Source organism: Phoxinus phoxinus, assembly GCF_949152265.1.
Source record: "Phoxinus phoxinus genome assembly, chromosome: 20".
In the NCBI taxonomy this organism is placed as follows: domain Eukaryota; kingdom Metazoa; phylum Chordata; class Actinopteri; order Cypriniformes; family Leuciscidae; genus Phoxinus; species Phoxinus phoxinus.
Window position 1 is genome coordinate 20,243,956 of NC_136895.1, and position 23,292 is coordinate 20,267,247.

The window sequence follows — 23,292 nt, forward strand, 5'->3', positions numbered from 1 at the left end:
AATGTATGTAAAACTGTCATCTTAAAGACGTCTATCAGATGTTAGTAAAGAGCAGATGCTTTCCAGATGATCTTTAACAGACATCTTGCAGACGTACGTGTGCTAAGAACATTTTCGCGGTGTTTGCTGTCGTCGATTACCACAGAACGCAATTTAAATTTGTCAACTTAAACCAGCTGTAAGTATAACGTTACTCCAGAATTTAAAGGGAAGGTTCGGGTGTAATTTCAACCTAGGGTCCTTTGCACCATGACCTTGAGCCAAACCCCCCCTACCCCCATTTATGTAGTAGAAATGTGAAGTTGGTGCCGTCTAGACGGAGAAAAGCCAGAAAATTTATTTTTGGCTCATGTGGATGAAAGACAACAACTCCCAGAATGCACCTGCTTCGCTGCCCTACGAGGCCACTGCCAAGCCACACCTACCGGTAAGAGCGCATTTAAACAACAAGGCTAGGCTACTAGTTGACTCGAAACTTAAAAGACGCCGTTTTATCGTGAGTCTCTGTGACAAGTCTGCCCGGGATTGTCAGGAATTGGCCTAAAATGTCCGGGATTCGGCTTTTGCGTTCTACAGTTGCCATCCATTATATTTACTGTGGCAAGCAGGACGAGGCTGTTCATTGGGGAGAACGATGCGAGGCCGGTGGCGTGATTACTGATGATGAGCGACACCAGTGAGACGCACCGGTCTCGTAGACTATCTCTCAGAGAGGAGCGGGAATTTTCTTAGCAATGCTAAAACGCACATCAACCGATCACTTGTTTAGCGTTCATGTAAACACTACATTCAGATTCACCAATCGGAATGAATTCAGTTAGATTGAAACAAAAGGTGAGCATGTAAACAATGAATGGCGACTGCAAAAAGCAAAAGCCGAATCCCGGACATTTTGGATGATCTCGACGGCCGGAAATGTCCGGGAAAAAGGATGCCTGTTAGCTTAGCTTCCAAAAAAAGATGGCTGACACTATTTATACATTCTGTGAGTGAGATCCCACCCTATAGGCGGGCTGAGAACATGCGGATCTAGCGCCTTCTACTGGCTGTAGTCTCTTAGCCTGGTCCTACCAGACTCTTGTACATTTAATTTGTACAGAGAGTCTGGCCACTCTCCATTGACAAGCGTTAACTTCCTTGTAGGCGGGTCCTCTGTTGAAGTTTAAAACTATTGGATCTGCCCAGAGCCACTCAGGATCTGCCATAACCAATCGCTAATGTTTGGTCGTGAGTCATGACGTCTGTCAACTCAAACTAGCGCACGACCTCAACGTCATCGTTCTCAACCACTCCCTCTGTTCGCTGATTGGACCGGTAAAAAAATTATTATTAACCCAAGAATATATAGCAAGACGTAGTACTGAAGGGAAATGAAAATTGAGAGGAAGTACACGCCAGGCTAGTAGTCTCTAGCCTCTGGCCAAAAAATCCTCCGATGGCGCAAAATGACGTTTTTTGCGTCAATGGAGGATTTTTCCAGACAAAAAAATACATAAATCTCTCGTCTCAGGGGGACATGAGGGAGGGAAGCATGGTAATTTGAAAATACTACAGGTTTTGATACAAAGCTTAATGCTAAATGCTGAAGTATCTCTTTAAATAAACTCCTGATGTACTTACAAACTTTCCAATGCCTCGTTTTATGAGTACAGAACCTATTTGTACTATTGTAGAAGTTTGGTACCATTCCGGGCATTATTAGTGGGGTAATTTACCAGATACAACCTTGGATCCATTAGCGCCTGCACTAAGCCATTCGGCTGATATCTCTAAATAAGCTCTAACTTTAATAATGTTCGACCAAGGGAAAAAAGTTTCTGGGGGGGGGGTGTTTGGCTCGAGGTCATGGTGCAAAGAACCAGATTGAAATTACTCCGAACCATCCCTTTAACTTGAATGAACTTTTCAGAAACATTTTTATCTTCCCATTATGGTTTGTACGACTTCGAGAAACTAAAAAGATTGTGCAGCCTTAAGTTGTTTTATAAGGCAAATGTAAAATTTATGAGCCAGAAATTTGGGGACAGATCCCTTTGGTTGGTTCAAATTTAACACAGTCTATTTCTGATGTCTGAAAGCTGGTTCAATAGATGAAACCATTTGAAGATTAAATGTTAAAATTCTTCTATCAGTAATGAGTTCTGAGGAAGGAATACATGCAGAAAAAAGACGTTAAAACGATATATAATTGGATATTGAAGTGACCATGCAGTGAGTCGAATACAAATATCTCTTTATGATGCAGGGCTACACAGGAACGTTGACCTTGAATTGCCGTTATTCATCTTGTCACAATGACTGTGGGACTTCAGCACAATAACAACAGCAAATCACTACTATTCCATGCTATATCCATTCAGAAAATGCTGCAAATGGTTTTTGATGTCACAGGGGCAATGCAATTATTAAACGTTCCTCTTGTCAATAGCACTTCCTTCTTCACTTAGCCTACTGTGTTGGTGAATTGTGCACTATTGTTGTTCTAATAATTATGAATATTAGTAGGCATAGCCTTTTGACACGTGTTTCATATCCGGTGACTGATTTCCTCTCATATAAAGAAGGTAAATAATATATATTTTTATAGCTAAAGGATCTGTTTTGCTTGAACTTGTGGTGTACACTTTCTTCTGTGAAGTGTTCCTTAGTAAATAGCGCCACTGTGTGGCTGAAAAGGCATAACATAAACAAAGGGAATAATAGAATGATAACGAGTAAAGAATAATAAAGCATAAATTAAAAGCTATTTAATTTGCGCATTTATTTATTATTATCAGTTACTATTAAATAGCAATTGTTAAATTAATATGTATATATGTGTAATTAGTTTCTCAAAGAAAACAAATCTGTATTAATTCTTTCAGCTATAAAAATTAATTCTTGCAAAACCCGAAAATAAAGTACAATATTTATTTAAGTTCATCTTTTGAACAACTAAATCATGCAGCATTTATTCAAATAAAATAAATAAATTAAAAGATGTGTGGACAATTGATTGATTTATTAGATTTTTATTATAATGTTTATATTCCACTTTACAAATTCTTACAATATTCCTGATGCAAAAAATCCCTTCTTTTTTTCAGAGCATGTTTTTGGCCTTAATTGGTCTTAATTAACTTCATCTTCATACAAACATGATCACATAATACATAGAATTTATATAATAAATTACTTAAAAAAAAAAAAAAACAATAGCAAAAAAATTAAATAAAATCCAGTAATAACTGAACCACAAAATTTGCACCAAGTTTCAAATAAAAATGGAAAATGTCAGGAGGACATCCAGTCTTTGAAACAAAACAGATCTGCTTTCGTAAGGTTAAAATAACACGTAGGAAAAACAAGGGCAGACGAATCACAAAACAAACTACTTGGACGATGTTCCTTTAATATGCTAAACACTAAAGCTGTACTTTTTGAAACATCAAAAAGCAAAACTGGCGTATAGAATAACATACGATACATTCAAAACATCAATGAGAACCTTGAAACGAGCGAAAACGCATTCAAAATAAAGTGACGATGCATTCGAGACGAGCGAAAAAAAAGAAAAACGCGCGATCAAAGCGGAACGAGTCCCATGATCTAATGACTTCGTAATGTTCCTTGATGTCACAATGTAGAATGTTACATTGTAACTATGTAACAAAAGCATCAAAGACACAATGTAACACTGTAACGTTTTTGTGCAATTACTGATTGACTCAGTTTTATGGCAACGTAATTGAGATCAGGCATTAAATGTACAAAACTTTCATCGTGATAGTCTTGATCTACAATCAGCTGATGTCTTACAGATCTTAATAATAACATCATAAATCGTCAAAGAGGAGCTGATGTAAGAACATCGATCTTTGAGTTTTTATAGATACGGTCAGCAACGCATCACACATTGGGGGCGTGGTTTAGCGCCAGGTGAACGAATTCCGGTTACCATAGTTATGTATTGTTTCTAAGCGGAAAATGAAGAATACGCAACGCAATCTCATGGCAATTGGTAAATTATTGGCAAATTGGTGGCTAATTCGTATTAATTCATACAATCTTATTCATACGTTGTTGTATGATCTGCTTACACCCCAGTGCCGGTTACATTTAGGGGTAGGATTGGGCCTTCATGCTTACTTTCTTTCTAAAAATGTTACGTTTTTGTGCGATTTACATTGTACGAATTCATCCAAAAGCGCTACCTAGTAACATAGTTACGTTTACCCATAAGATCAGGTTTGCCGCTTTTTACAAAGAAAATACTGAAAAGTAATGCTGCGTTCACGACATGTTGTAATTACCGTAATCTGTATAATACACTGATCTATATAATGACATTAAATAGATCAGTGGTATAATACCATAATAACATGTGACATTAATTATGCGTTTCTATGGCAACACTATCAACACCTAAATGAATATGCAGTGGTCAGGTGGTGCAGCGGTCACATGGTACAAGTAGGAGCTCTTAGAAAATTCACATCACGAGCTCTGCGAAGACGTGAACGTTTTTTATAATATGTAACATGGCATGAACGCACCTTATTTTTGTATTTTTTTTCCGCCATCCAACTGACTAAATGAACTATAAAATAAAGTTTTTCCAAAATAGCCACAGTTACACTGTAAAGATGGGAGTAATATTTTAACGGGAACAAAAATGCTACAGAAAAATGTTTATTGGATGACATCATGTTACCTTACCATATATGGTAAAGCGTATTTATATTTAATAAGACAATGCGAGCACTTTTATGGTAAAATGTTGTTGAAATAGTAATTGTGTAAATTTATTGTCATGCGCGTAACCCTATTGCTGTTTTTTTTGTTTTGTTTTTTGCAGTGTTTTGTTAATGTATCTTCATTTTATTCATAAAAATATGGTACCCATGGTAACCAGCATTTGCCCCTCCCCCCATTCCGATTGCATCTATACATGCCCGTTGTGCAACTGTAATTCTGATCAGTACGGACGTCTATTCCAAGAACAGACCGTTTTCAAAGCCATTACGCTGTATTAACAATCACTTAACAATATAGAATTCAGCACAATAAATATAGAAACACAATACAAAACAAGGCCTCAGAAAGTGTGTCTCTGAATTGTTCTCTGAGAAATAACGAGTGAACAGCGCTAGAATCCTGTCATTTTTCACCTGCTATTAAAATCCCATGAAAACTGCCTGAAATTCCACGTTATATTGAATATTGAATCTGTGTTCTCTAGTTCCTGGATATTATCATAGCTTTGTGTGTGTGTGTGTGTGTGTTTTAACAGTCCGAGTCTTGGAGTCTTCATCGCGGCATTGACGCCCAGAGATAGAGGGTGTGCGGTCACAGTAAGACGCAGTGCAGCCTCTGGGAACCCGAAGGTCTGTCCGCCCGCCATTTGGCTTTCCTCTTCTTCTTCAGGCCCCGTTCTGGGATCTGCTGACTGTGAACAGAGATCAACATCAATGCTATTGAGACGAATGGGAATGCTAACGCGCAGCTAGCTTTGTAGCGCGCGGAGGGTCACGTGATCTGTAAACTTGGACGTACCGTATCACTCTGACGAGCTCGTGAAACGCTTTGTCTACATTCATGGGCGGATCTTTTGCACTCGTCTCAATATACGTGATCTGTGATGAAGACATAAAAACACAACAATTACAATAGCAAAAATGATTCATAGTTGACGTGACATGATTAAAAAAAGATTTAGTATTATTAGTATAATTATATTATTGTTTTTATTAAAAATATTAGAACATGTCTGATAAGAAAAATTCAATAAAGATTCAACATGAAATAAAAATTCTTAAACGTTGATGAACTAGTTATTGGTTTGCATTATTGTAAGAAATTACTGTAAAATATTGCATAAAAGATTAAATAATAACAAATGAATTGATTAATAATAATATGAAATATCTGATGATATAAAAATCTGAATAGCAGATTTGTTTTAATTAAATAAGATTTTGTATTATTAATAATAATAATATTATTGTTGTTGTTTTTAGTATTAAAATATTAGAACATGTTTGATAAGAAAAAAATTATTAAATAAAATGGACTATTTCTTAATAAACATTGATTGTCCTATTGTGAACTATTTATTAGTTTGCAATATTGTAAAACATATTTGTAAAAATAGGTGTGATGTGTGACATGATTCTGAAAGATTTATGATTATCATAAATAATAAATATATTATTATTATAACATGTCTGATAAGCAAAATTGATAAGCAAAATTGACTCTTTCTTAATAATAAAAATGTATTTATTAACATTTCTGAACTATTTAATGGTTTGCAAGCATTATGAAACAATATTGTAAAATATTTTAAAAACGTATTTGAATAAAAGGTTAAATAATAACAACAAGTTTATTGATCAATAATAATAATAAATATTAAAACAAAAATTATAATTTAATAATAATGTAAACATAAAAATAAAATAATAATGTCATTGGTCTTATTGTGAAATATTTCTGCATTAAAATATGATCTGCATTATTGTAAAATATATTTTAAAATATTTGTCAAAAGATTAAATAAGAGTATATAATTACAAAGGGATCAATAATAATAATGAATATTAAAATAATAAAAAATAATGTAAAAATATACAAATATAATATAAAAGTAAAACATTATTATTTTCCAGAATTTTTCATCAAAACATACCAACTTTCTTTTTTATTCTGCTAATGTAATCAAGGCCTTGTGTTGTGAGTTAGAAAAACAATACTAACCAATAATATAATATCCTAACTTTTCACAATCCAATCAAATCCCAGTAGATAAAGCCAAATGATTTTCATATGAATATTCTGGTTCATTCAGAATTATGCCACAGGTTTCACTCACGCTGTGTTTGGAGGCCATCTCTCGTCCCTGCTCACTAGTGATCTTGCGTAAATGCACCAGGTCAACTTTATTTGCCACCAGAACCATGGGAAACGACTCCCTGCGACACAGACACAAGCAAGACACACAGTCAGGGGCCGTCCACTCAACACAGCTTTCAACTAAACACGGAAAACCAGTAGCCTATCACATCATTTGTTGTGTTGACCTAATAAAATGAGATTTAAAATATAAGTTCAAAGTGACATCGCCATCTACTGGCCTGGCATGAATAATACAGCGTTTTTAGTCGTTTTCGTGGATACGTGTGAACTGGCATTGTTTTGACAACGCTGTCATCTGCACGTGAAAAATGCGTTTTTAGTACATCGCTGTCATGTAAACGTACCCTAAACCGCACTGAAGACCAGTCTGCAACTCAAATGTGTGCTGGTGTGTGTTGGTACCTGTCCTTCACTCTCAGGATAAGCTGGTGGAAACGGTCCACGTGTTCGAAACTGGCTTTATCCGTGACTGAGAAGACGATGAGAAACCCGTCTCCGGTCCTCATGTACTGCTCCCTCATGGCACTGAACTCCTCCTGCCCGGCCGTGTCCAGAACTGCACAAACACACAGATCGCAACTGCAGTATCACACAAATACACACTGTTGTTTACTTCATTCAGTCCATTTGCATTTTTCTAAAGACCCCCATGTGGTGCAACTCTAGCTTTTAATATTGTTTATGTCTATGTGGAGTTTTTAATGTGCTTTCAGACAAACCATGTGCAAAATCATAAGTCAACACTATTGCTGAGTATTTTCTCAAGCCAAAGGCTAATCATATTAATTGCAGTTATGTGTCCGACGTTGTAAAGAGTGACACATAAAACGCATTACCAATCCAATACATCAACTTGTAGACGAGCCTGTATGAGTGAGTGGAGGCGGGGCTCATTTGCATATTCATGAATCCACGAATACTAAATGAAGCAAGGGTGTAGAGTTACATTCAAGCTATTTTTAGACATGAATACATTTTTACACAGGAAAAAACATTTAAATATGTAATTTTGGTGAGTTTTAAGGGATACAATTATCGACTACAGGGGGACTTTAAGTATTTTTTATTTACTATTTTATTTGTAAATTAAACTTTTCACTGTCATTGTTATTTTGATAGTTTGTAATGAAAAAAGAAAGTATTTAACAATTTTATAATTCTTATCTTAATATTTTATATTGAAAAGTAAGAGATATTTTAGAAATTTTTATTAAATTAAGCTTTTTCGAAGTAATGTTTGCTCCTTTTGTAATAAAAGTATGTTTTTACTTCATTTAGTAAAATTTTTACTTATTTATTTAATATTTAAATTTTAATTGTACCTTCTCACTCATTATGTTGATAACTTGTAATGAAAAGAATGAAAATATTTTACATAGGGCTGTCAAAAGATTAATCGCATCCAAAATAAAAGTTTGTGTTTGCATAATATATGTGTGTGTACTGTGTAGAATTATTATGTATAAATACACACACATTCATATATATATTTAAGAAATATTTGCATTTATATACTGTATATACATTTATATAATTTATATTATATATAAATATTTTATATATAAATATAACCAATTTTTCCTAAATATATACATGATTGTGTGTGTTTTTATATAAATAATTCTACACAGTACACACACATATATTATGTAAACACAAACTTTTATTTTGGATGCGATTAATCGCGATTAATCTTTTGACAGCCCTAATTTACATTAACATAATTATAGATTTAATATATTAAAGTCCCCCAGTAGTCAATAATTGTATCCCTTTAAACTCATCTTTGATCCTTTTGTTTTTTTCCTTGAACATTTTTTTATTGAATGTAACTCTAAACCCTTGCCTCATTTAGTATATGCGGTTCTATGAATTGCAAATTAGCATCAACACCTCTGATTGGCCATTGTGTTCACGCGTGCTCAACATATATGTCTCTGATTGGCCATTGTGTTCACGCACTTAACATATATGTCTCTGATTGGCCATTGTGTTCACGCACTTAACATATATGTCTCTGATTGGCCATTGTGTTGACGCGCTAAACATATATGTCTCTGATTGGCTACAGTGGTCAACAATGACACACAATGGCCAATCAGAGGTGTTTAAGAATCCGCTCAACAGCGCTCAAAATGCTAGAGGAAAATGCTGGTATCGTCACATTTTTTTATTTTAGTACCAACTTAGTATGGAAGCCAGTTCTATTGACAACTCTACTCAGCAATGGTGTTGCCTTATGAATTTGCACATGGTTTGTCTCAAAGCATATTAAAAACAACATATAGACAAATAAAAAACATTAAAAACTGGATGTTCACCACAGGGGAACTTTACCAGGTAAAAGTAAAATATTTGACAAATGTATAAATGCTTATTAAATTAAGCTTTTTCCACAGTAATTTTGTACTCTTTTGTAATAAAAGCATGTTGTTTACTTCAGTTATTTTAGTTTAAGTATTTGATTTTTTTAATATTTGATATTCCAAATATGATATTGTTATATTGATAATTCATAATGAAAGAGTAATGTATTTTACAATTATATAATTCTTATCATAAGTTATAACATTAATCGAATATAATTTTTTTAATATATATATAGTATATATATATATATATAATTAAACTTTTCACTGACATTGTTATATTGATAATTCATAATGAAAGAAGAAAGTATTTTACTATTCTAAAGGTGAAAGCTCCTCTTTTAACGAATATTTTCCCCATTTTGCAAGTTGCTTTGGATAAAAACATCTGCTAAATGCATAAATGTAAAAAAAAACTTTTACATTTATATCTTAATTTATGACATATCTTCGTATTACTGCACATGGTACATTTAATTATTTATTCATAATATAATCATTGTGATTATTGTTAACTAAAATTAAAACAACTAAAAAAGAAATAACACTGAAATAAAATATAAACATTAAATGAATGTAATAGAAAATATAGTAAATAACTGGAATAAAAAAGTTGAATTAATAAAACTGACAAAAGCACATAACAAATTACTAAAACTTAATCTATAATGAAAATTGTAATATATAAAAATAAAAGCTAATAGTACATAGATAATATCAAAATAACTCTGAATATAATGCAGTTGTGATATAGAAAATAATATTTAATTTTTTCTTCTTTCATTTTTTTCCTTGCAACTTTTGACTCTAAATATATTAAAAGTAAAATATTTAATAATTTCCAAATATCTTAAAGATTTCCTTTTATTCTCTTTAACAGTTTAAACTCGTTTAACTGTAACTCATAATTTTGTGATTAATGTTTAGTGCTCATATAAATATTGAATAGTCAGAAATGACTGCTTGATGATTTCTTCTTGTGCATAAAATAAACGGATTTGTTTTAGCTTGAGCTGCACTGCCCTCTATTGGCATCGTAATGAACTGCTCACCGTCCAAAATGGCCCATTGTCCATCAATCTCGGTGTGTTTGAGGTACGAGTCCTCGATGGTGGGGTCGTAGTCAGGGACGAAGATCTTCTGGAAGAACTGTATGGTGAGAGCGCTTTTCCCCACGCCTCCGTCTCCCACCACAACCAGCTTATAAGTGGGCAGGTTGTCCCCGGGAACCACGCTGGTCGCCATGGAGACAGCTACACCTGCAATAGAGAGAAAATGGTGTCAGATGAGAGATGGTGCTGTCGATTTGCCAGGCAAGCATACAAATGCATAATATGTATATACAGTCGATAAGGCGTTAATCTGTATTATTTAATTAGCTGAAATTATTCAGTGTGATAAATTGTATTTGCACTAGTGCCTTTATGGAGTTTCTTTGTTATCTGACAAAAAATTTATGAAAAAAAAAAAAAAATGTATATATATATATATACACACACACATTTATATATATATATGATTCAAATATTGTTAACAACAATAACTATTGTATAAATCAAAACTATAAAAAACTATAAAAAAATAAAAAGTAAATTATAACAAATTGATCAATTGATAATAATAATAAACTGTAATCATAATAATGCAAAAATGTAAAAATATAATATAAAAATAATGTAAAACAATATTATTTTATCTTCTCCTTTATCTGCATTTACAATTTTTTATCAAAACGTAACAACTTTCTCCGCCTCTGAAACAACTTTTCATTTCTGCTGATGTCATCAAGCCCTTGTGGGTTGGGAAAACATAATCGACCAATAATATCACACTAAATATCGACTAAAATATCTTTACTTTTCCCAGTAAATCAAACCACTTTTTTTTTTTCTTCTAAACATTCTGGTTCATACAGAATAATGTCAAGAAGGTTTTGTACACTGATTCGTTGAAGAAAAAAAAAATCTGACTCAAACAACCAGAACATTCTTCAAAACATCTCAGTGTTTTACGAAAGATAAATAAATGAAGTGAGTTTAAGAACGACATGAGGGTGAATAAATGCTGATCGAACTTTCGTTTTTTTGGGTGAGCTGTTTCTTTAAGAGAAAAGCAACACCGATTCAGACCCTGAAATGCCACTAATGGACTCTATATTGGCATAAAGAAGAAGGCTTTCCCCAGACATCCAACCAGATCATCACACACACAGGAAATACGGTCTAGACGAGACACTTGGATTGCCACGGCGCTGTGATTTTGCAGTGTGATCTCAACTCAAAACTGCCAACAACAAGAAAGCCCCAGACAGATTGACCACCAGTGAGCTCAAACTCTACAAACCAACGCCACAGCTTCTGAAATACAGTGAACAACCTCAAAAACACAAACACAACCTCTTATTTCAGAATTAAACACCCCAAACTGCTGGATCTTGACCCCTTATGTCAGATGTCAGTATTACACATCTCTTCCCGTTACTCTTCCTGTTAACCACAATAGAGGGAAGTTCAGGATTTCCTTTCTGAAATCATCTGGGATATGACTCCACTTCTTAAGGATGGTGAAACCACCTGGATCTAAAACAGGCCATTTGTGAATCACAAGACATTCTGTATTACGGAGCCCCACACATGATACGCGGGAACAAATGATGTATATCGCGGCTACAAATCAAGAATTCGTTCCACCACTTGCTAATACGTTGTCAGCACGTTTTACTAATTTGTTCGCTCGTTTTTAAGTGAATCGTGTGCAGTATATAATCATTTGTTCCTTCGTTTTACTAAATCATGCGCACAAAAATTTGTTCCCTCATTTTTCTAATCGTACAAAAGATATAATTCGTTCCCTCGTTTTACTAAATCGTGCACACAATTATAATAGTTTGTTCCCTTGTCTTAGTTAAAACCATGGAACGAATTAGTACAACATGGCCAGGATTTACTAAATCGAGGGAACAAATGGACACATTGTAGGAACGAATTCTAAATTTGTCGCCACAATTTAACTAAAACTAATTTTATATTTTTTCTCTGCATGTCATGTGCGAGGTTCCGTACTAGATAATGTAGTCTGTAATTTCATATGCCATAGTCTAACAACGCAAGAGTACGAAAAACTGTCTATTCGTGTTGCGAAAAAGTGGTTTAACGAAGCCGATATAAATATTACAATTTTACAATGGAAAATACTATTTTATTTTAATTAAACATTTACTTAAAAGATAAGCATTTCAATTATATTATATTATTCACTATTTTAAATACATTTAAAAATATTTGAGTAAATAATTTTTCACTAAAAATAACTGAAAACGTGCGCAATTCGCAATATTTTCGAAATAGACGCTAGTCGCTAAAAAAAATAATCGGTCGATTAATCGGCCTACCATTTATCACTACTGAAAACAACCATGTCACATACTGTACTTTCAAACATACAATTGTACTGTCTCTTTTCAACTCAAATTAGATTGTATATTTGTGCATGATGTGTGAAATATTGTCATATCTGTGCATGGCTTCAGCACTCAGAGCTATGCATATATCAATACTCCTACCTTGATCATTCTGTCTGGGTTGCCTAATGCATTACCCATTAGGCTTCATCTTAGGTATGTGCATATCTATGATCTCCATTATATGAAACTACCCTGCAATGAAAGCATCTTCCTGGCAAAAAGGAAATCATGCAGTCTCCTGCATTTTAGGATGTGTGTGTGTGTGCAGCGCTTAATGTTGCAATTCACCAATTTGATCACTTAACATGTTCATGCATAATGCATAAATGCATGAATCAACTGGTAAAACATGCATATCTATATAGAAACAATCAGGTATAATCTTAAAACGCCCGTTTGATATATAGAGACCTAGATTGTATTCCTTCGTCCTGTTGATAGATGCAATCAGCATGCATTTATGCATTGAAAATGATTACCTTATCACAAGATGACAGCATATGCCAATAGCCCGATCCGTTTCCACAGATGTTGCTGCCGACATTACCGAGTAAATACTCACGCGGAAACGTTTGTCTATTTGTTATACAACTGGATGCAGTGGCTTTTTATCGGGCCGCGCGAAGAGCCGTTTTCAGTTCCTCACACCTCGAGAGCGCTCACAGTTACTTCACTGATTTACAGCTCTGGCAGGGGGAAAGCGTTCAGCTCTTTGACAAATATCAAACTTATTTTTAATACTTGACGATACTTGTTTGTGCTACTGATTATTTAAAGAAATGCTGTTCACTCAAAATGGATAATTTGAATTTTAGATAGATATATCAAAAAGTAAATCTGGAAAATAGCTAGTTGGTCACCCCTCTTCCTTTCGGGTTTGGTACGTTCCGCTGTCAGAGCTCAGTTTGGAAGCACTCGCATGAGTCAGTTTCTTATTTCAATACTTTTTATTTTATTTTTACATTATATATTTGTTTGACTTGTTAAATTAGACAAACAAATGAAATATATAGCTAAAATACAGATTAAATCATTCATTGACTGTATATTATCTTAAAAGAGGCAAGGGAGCGAGTTTTACACAAGTTTGAAATAGGCTACTTTATTTACGGATGTCACTTAAAATTTTAAAAGAAAAAAAGGTTTTAAAATATTATTGTTATTAAAATATTAATAATAATAATAATATTTTTTTTACATTCAATGAATGAAAAGTACATTTTTAAATTCAAAACCAAATAATAACCAATAGATTGATCGATAATTATAATAGTAGTAATATTGTTATTAAAATATTATAAATAATAATAACAACTATTTTACATACAATAAATAAAAAGTAAATTTTTTTTATTCAAAAATCAAATAATAACCAATACATTGATCGATCATTTTAATAGTAATATTATTGTTATTAAAATATTATTAATAATAATAACAACTATTTTACATTCAATAAATGAAAAGTACATTTTTAATTCAAAACCAAATAATAACCAATAGATTGATAGATAATTATAATAGTAATACAAATGTAAAAATATAAAAATGAAAATATAATATATAAAATAGTGTAGTAGTGTAAAACAATATCATATTATCTAGGCTACTCTTTTATCTGAGGAAAACAATATTAACCAATAATATCATATCATATCCTAACATATCTTCTACTTTTCACAATCTAATCCAATCCCAGTAAATCAAACCACAATGTGTCCTTCTAAATATCATACAGAATAATATCAGATTTCATGTCTCTGAAAGAAGTGAGATATTTCACGTCTGAAGGCCCTTTCTCCTCGGGTTAAGAAAAGTCAGGGACACCCAGGTACTTTTGTTACATGTCCAAAAAATGGCACCAAGTAAAAAAAAAAAAAAACGACTTTTTGTAACTTTGATTATAACACCAAATTTCAAATCTGACATGGCTTTATAGTCTATCCAACAAAATTCATTCATTTCAAACTGACGAGCTGATGCTATGATTCAACTGTTGATGCATTTTCCCCAGCCCACGCTCTTTGAGTTAAAGATAAGAGACATTTTAGTTTCCGGCTCATTTGTACACAAACAAATTATGTAATTTACTACAGGAGAATATGCTGGAAACAGATCTGTGGCAGTGATGTGTTCTAAAATCGCTCTGTGACTTCATAATGGTTGCCTAGTAACAGACAGGCTTTCTCGTGAACCCTAATCGTCATCTAAACCTGCTTTAAAAGATCACCGGAGCCTGAACCTTCCATTTTAGAATGACAAGAGTTCGATCTAGAGTTGTTGCCTTCAATAAAGTGCTAATGGGGTGTAATTATGTTAGAAGTGCAGATTCAGGTCAACACCTTGGAAATGAGACATAAATACATCCTCTCCAGAAGATGGCGCTACAAACACACACAAGCTTAGACGAGAAGACGGCGATTTTAAAGGGATAGTTCACCCACAAATGAAAATTCTGTCAGAATTTACTCACCATCAAGTTGTTCCAACCCTGTATGAGTTTCTTTCATGTGTTGAACACAAACGAAGATATTTTGAAGAATGTTAGTAACCAGACAGTTGACTGACTTACAGTAGGAAAAAGAAAAAACGGAAGTCAATGACTGTTACCAACATTCTTCAAACTATCTTTCGTGTTCAACCGAAAAAAAGATTTGGAGCAACTTGAGGAGTAAGTATTTTATTTTTTGGTTGAACTATCCCTTTAAATATGTAGGTGCTAGTTCGTAAAATATTTGGGTCTACTTATATTCCATCACACATTTTCATGTTACAACCATAGACTGTAAAAGGTTAAACAACTAAATTGCGCATTTAAGTCTTATTAAACGAAATGTACACAAATGATTCCCAACGTATGTCTATCCGCCTGAGAAGTGAACCTTTGCTTTCTTGGCCCCGCCCCGCGTCTTGGCCACGCCCTCACGTCAGACCTATGAGAATGTAGGCGGGGCGTGTGCGGTTGCGCCATGTTAACGCTGCACGTTGCAGCCGCAGCAGCCAGTAGCGGCAATACAGAGACATATGCAGGATTATAGAGCTAAACCCGGCCAGCAGCCACAGAAAAGATTGCAATTGCGTTTGAGGCTTTTATTTAATGCACCGCGCCCAGAAGAAGCCAGGATCGCGTCCCCATTTTGGAATGACTATTTCTTACAGTGCCAGAGGCCCCTTGAATTGAATGTAATGTGAACATCTACAGCAATGTGGTTATTTTCCTGCAGATGAGCTGCCGTTTTATCCTCTCCCCCCCCCTCCTCCTATTCTCCTTTCATCATAAGTCAAGATCATCTTCAATTCACTGGACTCTCCTAAACCTGTATATGAAGGTAAGCATGCGTTATGGTTGTATTTCTGTATTGGTGTCACCATTCATGCATGCATGCATGTCCTGTCTTCCTTTTTTATCCCATTGCATAGCAACCAAACCAACCAATGCAAGCTTCCAGATCCCCGAAATGGTGCACAGGCAGAGGCATAAAGCGTGCATTCACCTTGCACGCTGGTTTTAGGGACAGGTTGCTTCGGATGCCATGCAAATGCTTTTATGTAACGTCCCGGGTTTAATTTCTGCTGCATGTCAAGATAATCCATCCATACGATGCCCAAAAACGCATGCAGTGTGTCTGTGGTGTGTGTGCAGCCGGGCAACATGGATTGAATGCATAGTGTATTTCGTTCTGTTCTTGATACCTGGCAACCCTCTCAATGGCCTCTTTTCGAGATCCTTCAGCTGTCATGTGCGATATATCTGAGCTTTTGTGTTTATTTAAGGTTTATGCCACATCTGTACATCTCAGCTGCTCCCATTGTGCCTTATTTTCTCTGCCACATCATTACATAACCCCAGCCTCTCATCCTTTGCATGCAAATAATCTCCTTGCATACAGTCGGATTCAGAGAGGACCTTATAATGGTGCAATAAGGTTTGTTTTAATTGTTTTTTGGGCACTACGCATCTCCCCTGGTTGAGTCGGTGACATCATCTACTGTTCTGTCCCCCTGGTGTGTGTGTGTGCGTGTGTGTGTGTTTGTGTGCGCGCGCGCATTCTTCAACAGACTGTAATGCAAGATCTGTATGTGTGGTATTCTTCTGATAATGTGCTTGTTTGGATGAAAAGCACTTTTACATGTGAAAATGGACGTGACATGCAACTCTATTCTGTTGAATGGTTGGTATTGCAGTAGGGTTGGATGGTCCTGTAAAGCTGGCTTTGGTTCAGGTGTAATGGGTGACACATGAATGAAAGCATGAATGACATCCTGTTGGTCTGTTAGCATCTTTGTCTTCTCTTCTAGCTCAGTGGTTCTCAACTGGTTTCGCATCGGATGTGTACAAGCACAGTTTTAGGTATGCATGCAGGTGTTTAAAAAAAAAAAGGAAACTCGTCAAATTTGAAATGAGCTGAAATTTTCCTGGATGCATTTTTTTTACTTGTAAAGTGTAGCTTGATAGGACCAACAGTGTCTTGTAAGATACTGTTTTTGGCTACCGCTTGACATCCAATGAAAGATTTGCATTGGATGTTTACAAGCTAAATTTTAAGTGTGCATGCGATTTGTAAATTTTAACAATGTATGCAATTTTACCTGTAAAATGGCCAACAGTGCATTTTGATGATTTCGGCTGCCGCTTGACTTGAAAATGTACTGTCTGGGTCCTGAAGCAAAACCAATTGAGAACCAAAAAGCTTACTTGTATAATTACTTGTAAAATTTGCAAAGTTTATTGTAAAATATACTTAAAATTGATCATTGAAGTCTGTTGAAAGTACCATAAACTGCATAGGTCCGAAATATACTAAATTGGAATATTCACAATTTTGTAAGTGCATAAATGACAACTGAATAAATAAACATGGAACTAATTGGCTAAATATTGTAGTATATTGGCCATATTACAAGAACATTTGCTGTAAAATACCATAAAGTTTGATTTGACATGATGGTTGACAATATGGCTTCCCCTGACTAAAGATTTTTTTAGTCAACTAGTAGTCGTACATTTACACCATTGGACGACTAATTGCACGTTTATATAATTTAAAGGATTAGTTAACTTTCAAAAACATTTTTTGCTAACATTGCTAACATTTATTAACATTTATCTAGGTTAATATTAGTGTTATATAAAGTTTCTACAACGTACATGTTTCAAATGATAATAAGCCATTTTTAAAGAGGACGATAAGCAAGCGTTTGGATTTCCTGCCCGTATTTCCTGCAAAGACCCGCCGTTAACGATCTGTCCCTCGTGACTTCGCCACTTCATGTGAGTTTTGTTTTTTCTGCGACTAACTGGCAAAATAAAATTTTGGTCGACTAAGCCTCTTCTCTTCGATTAACGTTTAGTCGACTATTAGGGGGCAGCCCTAGTTGACAATGGCATCAACGACAAAAGATATGTATCGTTTTAAAAATTAATAAAAAAATTCTAATTTGTTTAGCAATCTTAACTCTGAATAATTGTTGCCTTAATTTTTATTTTTTTATATCATTATTTGCATTCAGCATTGAAATTTCCCTTGATGTTCACAGAAATTAATCTGAACACTGTAGCTTATGATGCTTTAGTTCTAGGTTATGATAACATAAGAGAGAAAGATGGAAATATTGGGTGTAAGGTGGTTTAGGGGGGCTGACCGAGAGAGTTTTTTTGGGGTGGGGGATAAACTCATTTTGTAACCCCGCTGTCTAAGATCTACTGAGGTGTTGGTGGTCTGATCCCCACTCAGCGGAAAATTGTAAGTGTTTCGGTGTTTGTGGTATTCGATGACATCCGGGGAAACTTCGACAGAAGAGAAATGTTCCGCCACACACATGCTCTCACACACACACATCACAGTTTAGCAAGTTATACAAAGAGATTATCCTTTCTGCATTGACACGCATGACAAATAAGGTTGTGCTGATGCAAGCATCAGATTTAACAGTTAGGAGTGATTTTGTTGTTTTTGAGATCTTACGATTAAAAATCGCTGCGGTTCTTCTACTTCAAATCTTTTCAAATTTCAGCAATGTCGTCTTAACAGTAAGTGTGAGATTTTAAGAAACAGTGATGCTTTTGGTTCAAACGTCTCTTTTAAAGGTACAATGTAAATTTAGTCGAACGCATGTCAAAGGAATGCTCAAATGCGTTTGTTATTGATCTTGTTTGCCAGTTGCTCTTCATGTAGATTTAGTCATAGATTAATAACTTGAGTAAGTTGGGTGTGGGAGTTTGAATAGGCGGCATGTGACCGTGCTGAAAGGTCACATGTTTGCTCCTACTGGTCATGAACTCTGACCCCCTGTTGTTTACGCAGCTGCCTTTTAGTGTTATGGGAGCTTGTTTCGTACAGCGCGGACATGTGTAAAGAAACTTAGTTGCGTCCATTTTTAGAAACCACAAAAAAAAAAAGTTAAAATAAACTTTAGGCAACTGTGAATGATAAATTATACAAATGCCATTTCAAAGGGCTTCAGGAGAAGATGATGCTTGGGGTATTTTAAAGAGAAAAATGATTGTTTTCTTGTTTGTTTGTAGAAACCTTTCAGATTCTCATGAATTCACTCTCAAGTTGTTCCAAACCTGCTATGATATTTTGAAAAATGTCTCTGTTTTTTGTTTGTTCTTATAATGGAAGTCAATGGGGTGTTATTTGGAAATTAAAAGGAGATTAAAATCTCAAGCTCAACACATGAATGAGGGAAACCTGAACATAAGTTAATTAGCCTAAGAAAGAGAGTTTTAAGTCCGTTTAAGTCCAAAGTCTGAACGCACTTCGGCTTTTATACCATTGATGGGACAAACATGTTGTGAATCGACATCTTTGACGCTCTTCACCGAGCGCTTCCACAGATACACACGGGAGAGTTTGAATGCAGGCGTCTATCAGCAGATAAAGAACGTCAAAAAGATGTCAATTTACTATGTTTTGGAAGCGTTGATCATTGTAGCCAATCGCAGACCTGTTGAGCGTGTGAACACAATGGCCAATCAGAGGTGATAAAGAATCTGCTCAACAGCGCTTAAAATGCTAGGGGGAAATGCTGGTATCGTCACATAAAAAAAAAATACTCAGGAGGAAGCTCGTGTAGTCCCTACCAGCCGTTTGTTGTAGTCCTTAAAAAGTGATTTCTGTAAAATAAAATATTTCCCTTTGCTTTGAACTTAGAGCGTCGTAACTTTGCAGATGTTTATGCTCAAAAAACAACATTACACACGAACTAAAGTTAAAAAAGTGAAATCATAATCAACCACCCCTTTGAGGAAGCTGGTAAACACTGAGATGTTCCCAGGTTTAAATGAGAGGTTGGTAAATTTTGAAATGTACAAGGTTTATATAAAACAAGTTAAATGTGTCAGGTTCTACACAAAGAAAAGTTTAAGCTTTTAAAAAGTATAAGCATTAAAAATGCTTAATTTACTTAAAATGTTCAATCTAATTGAAAACTTTTTGTGCTGTTTTCTAACACAGTTTATAATAAAGAGAGAAAACCTGCACTTAACCTTTACACGGCCATTTTGTTTTAATAGTTACAGTAGTGTCGTATATTATTGTAAGTTTAATAGTAACAGATATTGTGATGTATTATTATAGGATTGTCTAGCAATATATACATTTTCGCAGAATTGCTGTATCCTGATATAATCGGTATCGTGAGCCATGTATCGTGTATCATATCGGTTTGTATTGTTTGTGAGGTACCCTGTGATTCCCACCCCTAGCCACGACTAGGCCTTAGTTCAATTTAGGACATTACTGGTGTCCATCTTGAGACAAAACAATGATACTGCACTGACATATTTTAAGATATGTCAGTGCAAGTTGATTTCAGTTAAAACCGCTCAAACAGGCATTTTAGTCTAGAACTAGGCTTAAGCCTTGTCTAGAAAGACATTAGATTGAGTGGTGTGGAGTCAGATACCTAACAGTTGGTTACAAGCTCCCTAGAGTTGAAACTCACTGTAAAGTCTTTGATTCTGTGTGTCGTCGCCCACTAAGTCTAGAGTATTGGTTCTAGATGTCTAGCTCGAGTCTAAAGAGTTCAGAGTGGGCTGTCTAGAGCTAAACAATAATTATTAAAATGTAGTTGATATTTTATCATGTCATATTCATTAATTTGAGTACATTTTAGTAATGCATCTAACCAAATTTTTTACCAAAATATACATTTTCGTTAAGGTCGAAACCATTTGGGTTATTGGGTAATTTAACTCTTTATGAAGTTCTTTCACAACAAGTCGCCTCATGATATTTCAGCAGAAAAAGATTTCAAGTATTGCTTCTCTAGAATTATTTTTGTATGTGTCTCTCTCTCCACACTGCAATATATATACTCGCTTTAGTTCATCATCTGTGTTTTGTGCCCCAAATAGACGCTGACAAAATGCTCATGTTAAATGTCACATTTCAATGCCTCCAAAACTATTTCGGCTGAGACCTAAAATTCACTTTTTTTTGCTGTTTCGGAGAAATATTTTAAGTTGCCCAAAATTCTTTCCATCGCTAGTAAACAAAATTTAGTTGACTAGGAAGTTCTAAATAAACCAAATGTTCATATAAACATGTATCAACATTTAATTTCAAGCAATTAGCAATTTTGTTAATTCTTTGTTCTTTAGGCCTACGTCTTTATTTATTGTCCGTGTTTTAGTGCATTGTTACAGGAGTCTATTCGCATCAAGACTTGCACATTCTGACTAGCTTGTAATTTAATGTTCGACATTTTGCACTCAAGCTCAATTTTAATATGTTAATGTAGGCCTATATAAATCTCATTGATTATATATGTATAAGATGTGTGTGTTGGAGTTTATTAACCCACTATCAATGTGCATTAGTTCATCAGTGTTCATTGTTAGCTTTGAAAACATTGTTAGCATTAGCATAGTTCATATTTTGCGGTATTGTTTTTTCTTGTCATATTTTCGTCAACACAATGTTTTAAAATCTGCATTAATGTGCATTTTTCACTGTGTTCTCGTTATTATTGGTGATATCATTGCCAATAATCAGAAACTTGGTTAGGTTTGAGAAACTGTGGCTGTAAAATGCTATGTCTCTTTTTGCTAGGTGTTCAAAGGAAGAAGTTTTTTTTTTTTTTTTTTTTTTGCTCTTGTTGAAATTCTTCTGTATTTGTCTCTTTTGAAAACCTATTTATATTAGAAAAGACGGAGCAATTTCAAAGAGAAACTCTTCAGTTGGCTGATAGTCTTGATGAATCTGGTCAAAGTTGACCTTGTTAGCTTAAAGAGGAGCGTTTAGTATCACTGAAACCTTGAATGAAACCGTTTAATGTTATGAATTTCAGCAGTTTGAGAAGCTGAATAAGGTTAGCTCACAGAAAGAAAAAAAAAAAAAAAGTAAATATATTTGGCAATTTCCTTTCATGTTGTATGATGACTTATCTTCACAGCAACCCTGACTTGTACTTCCTTTGAGTTTCTTCAATTGACAAACCATTGTCTAACTGTCGTGTTTTGATTTTTGCGTTCTCGCTTCTACTAGTAAAACCTGAAAGCTAAAATCTACAAAACTGCTCGCTTTATAGCCGTTTACTGGAACTTTTTAGGTGGAGTACAGATGAATGTTTGTGAATCATGTTTGCCATAGGATCACATGCGCTAGTGTGTTTTTTTACACTGCTTAATAACGTGTACCGTGCTGAATGCGGGTCAGCTGAGCTTGTTGGTGACCTTTAGCCTTGTGTGTTTTGCAGACGGAGTGGGGACCGTAATGACCGCACGCTTCCGGTTGCCTGCTGGCAGTACTTACGATGTGGGAGCGTTGGAGGAGGCCAGAGAGAGACAGCAAGCGCAGGTGGTGTGTAACGTTTTACTGCTGGACAACACAGTGCAGACCTTCAGTGTCAATGTGAGTACACGCATGTTTAACCTAAGCTACTAAATCAACCCTCAGGACTAGTTGTTTTCCTAAAAGAAGCCAAATTTTGAGTTAATATTGAACTTCAGTATCCTTTGTGCTCCATACTTGAAAATCATTTGGAACAAGCATGTTTTTTTCTTTTGTAAGTAATCAGTTTAGATTTAATTTGGTGGATAACAAAACATGCAAAAAATCCTATATTTACACTAAAGGTTACAGAGTGGATTTTTTTTTTTTGGACTCGGGCCAATAAGAAACCAATTAGCAGTAGCAACCAATCAGAATCATCCATCCGTAAAAGCCAATCAGAACACCTTAGCAGCTGCATAACAACGCCCTGGCAACCACTCAGAACCCTCAAGGATCTTGGCAGCGGTCCAATGCCACTCACATTTACTTCAGAAAATGAAAAAAATATATATATAAAGATTAATTTAACAGTACTTCAATCCTAACTTACTTAGATTACAAAAAACGTATAAAAAAATCCATGCATTTTCTTCAGAAGGAAATTCGTTTTTAACAATATTTTCTAAACCTTTAAAGACAGACCTGAGTTCCGATGTTGTTAATCGATAGTATATGCTTTTGTTGAAGCCATCCGTTTGCATTCATTTCATAATTTTTTTATGATCTTTTTAAGTCTTACTTCCTGTATGGCAAAGTCTACTTGCATGGAACATCCTCTCCC

At 34.7% G+C, this 23,292-nt stretch overlaps 2 protein-coding genes across 4 annotated transcripts in view; one reads left to right on the top strand and one right to left on the bottom strand.

Annotated features, from left to right (window-relative positions):
- Positions 1-2,997: 2,997 nt before the first annotated feature.
- mrasb (muscle RAS oncogene homolog b) lies at positions 2,998-13,401 on the bottom strand. The gene is made up of 6 exons (XM_079593065.1): positions 13,209-13,401; positions 10,319-10,525; positions 7,300-7,453; positions 6,854-6,953; positions 5,536-5,615; positions 2,998-5,428 (listed from the first exon to the last, which is right to left on the bottom strand). The coding sequence occupies exons 2-6, from the start codon at positions 10,509-10,511 to the stop codon at positions 5,329-5,331; spliced, it is 627 nt and encodes a 208-aa protein (XP_079449191.1). The 5' UTR covers positions 10,512-10,525; positions 13,209-13,401; the 3' UTR covers positions 2,998-5,328.
- Positions 13,402-15,674: 2,273 nt separating this feature from the next.
- ptpn4b (protein tyrosine phosphatase non-receptor type 4b) overlaps positions 15,675-23,292 on the top strand; it is a 35,325-nt gene continuing 27,707 nt past the window's right edge. The window contains exons 1-2 of one of the 3 annotated variants that reach the window (XM_079593985.1): positions 15,675-16,058; positions 22,435-22,589. In XM_079593985.1, coding sequence (XP_079450111.1) covers positions 22,452-22,589 — 138 coding nt within the window. In that variant the 5' untranslated portion in view covers positions 15,675-16,058; positions 22,435-22,451. Of the gene's footprint in view, positions 16,059-18,561; positions 18,761-22,434; positions 22,590-23,292 lie in introns of those variants that run through there. The other 2 variants (XM_079593986.1, XM_079593987.1) reach the window with 2 other exon arrangements.

Coding starts and splice junctions, on each gene's coding strand:
- mrasb (XM_079593065.1), bottom strand. CDS start 10,511: ATGGCGACCAGCGTGGTTCCCGGGGACAACCTGCCCACTTATAAGCTG. Junction 7,454..10,318: donor ACAATGGGCCATTTTGGACG/GTGAGCAGTTCA, acceptor GTGTTTGTGCAG/TTCTGGACACGGCCGGGCAG. Junction 5,429..5,535: donor GAGCTCGTCAGAGTGATACG/GTACGTCCAAGT, acceptor CTCTGTTCACAG/TCAGCAGATCCCAGAACGGG.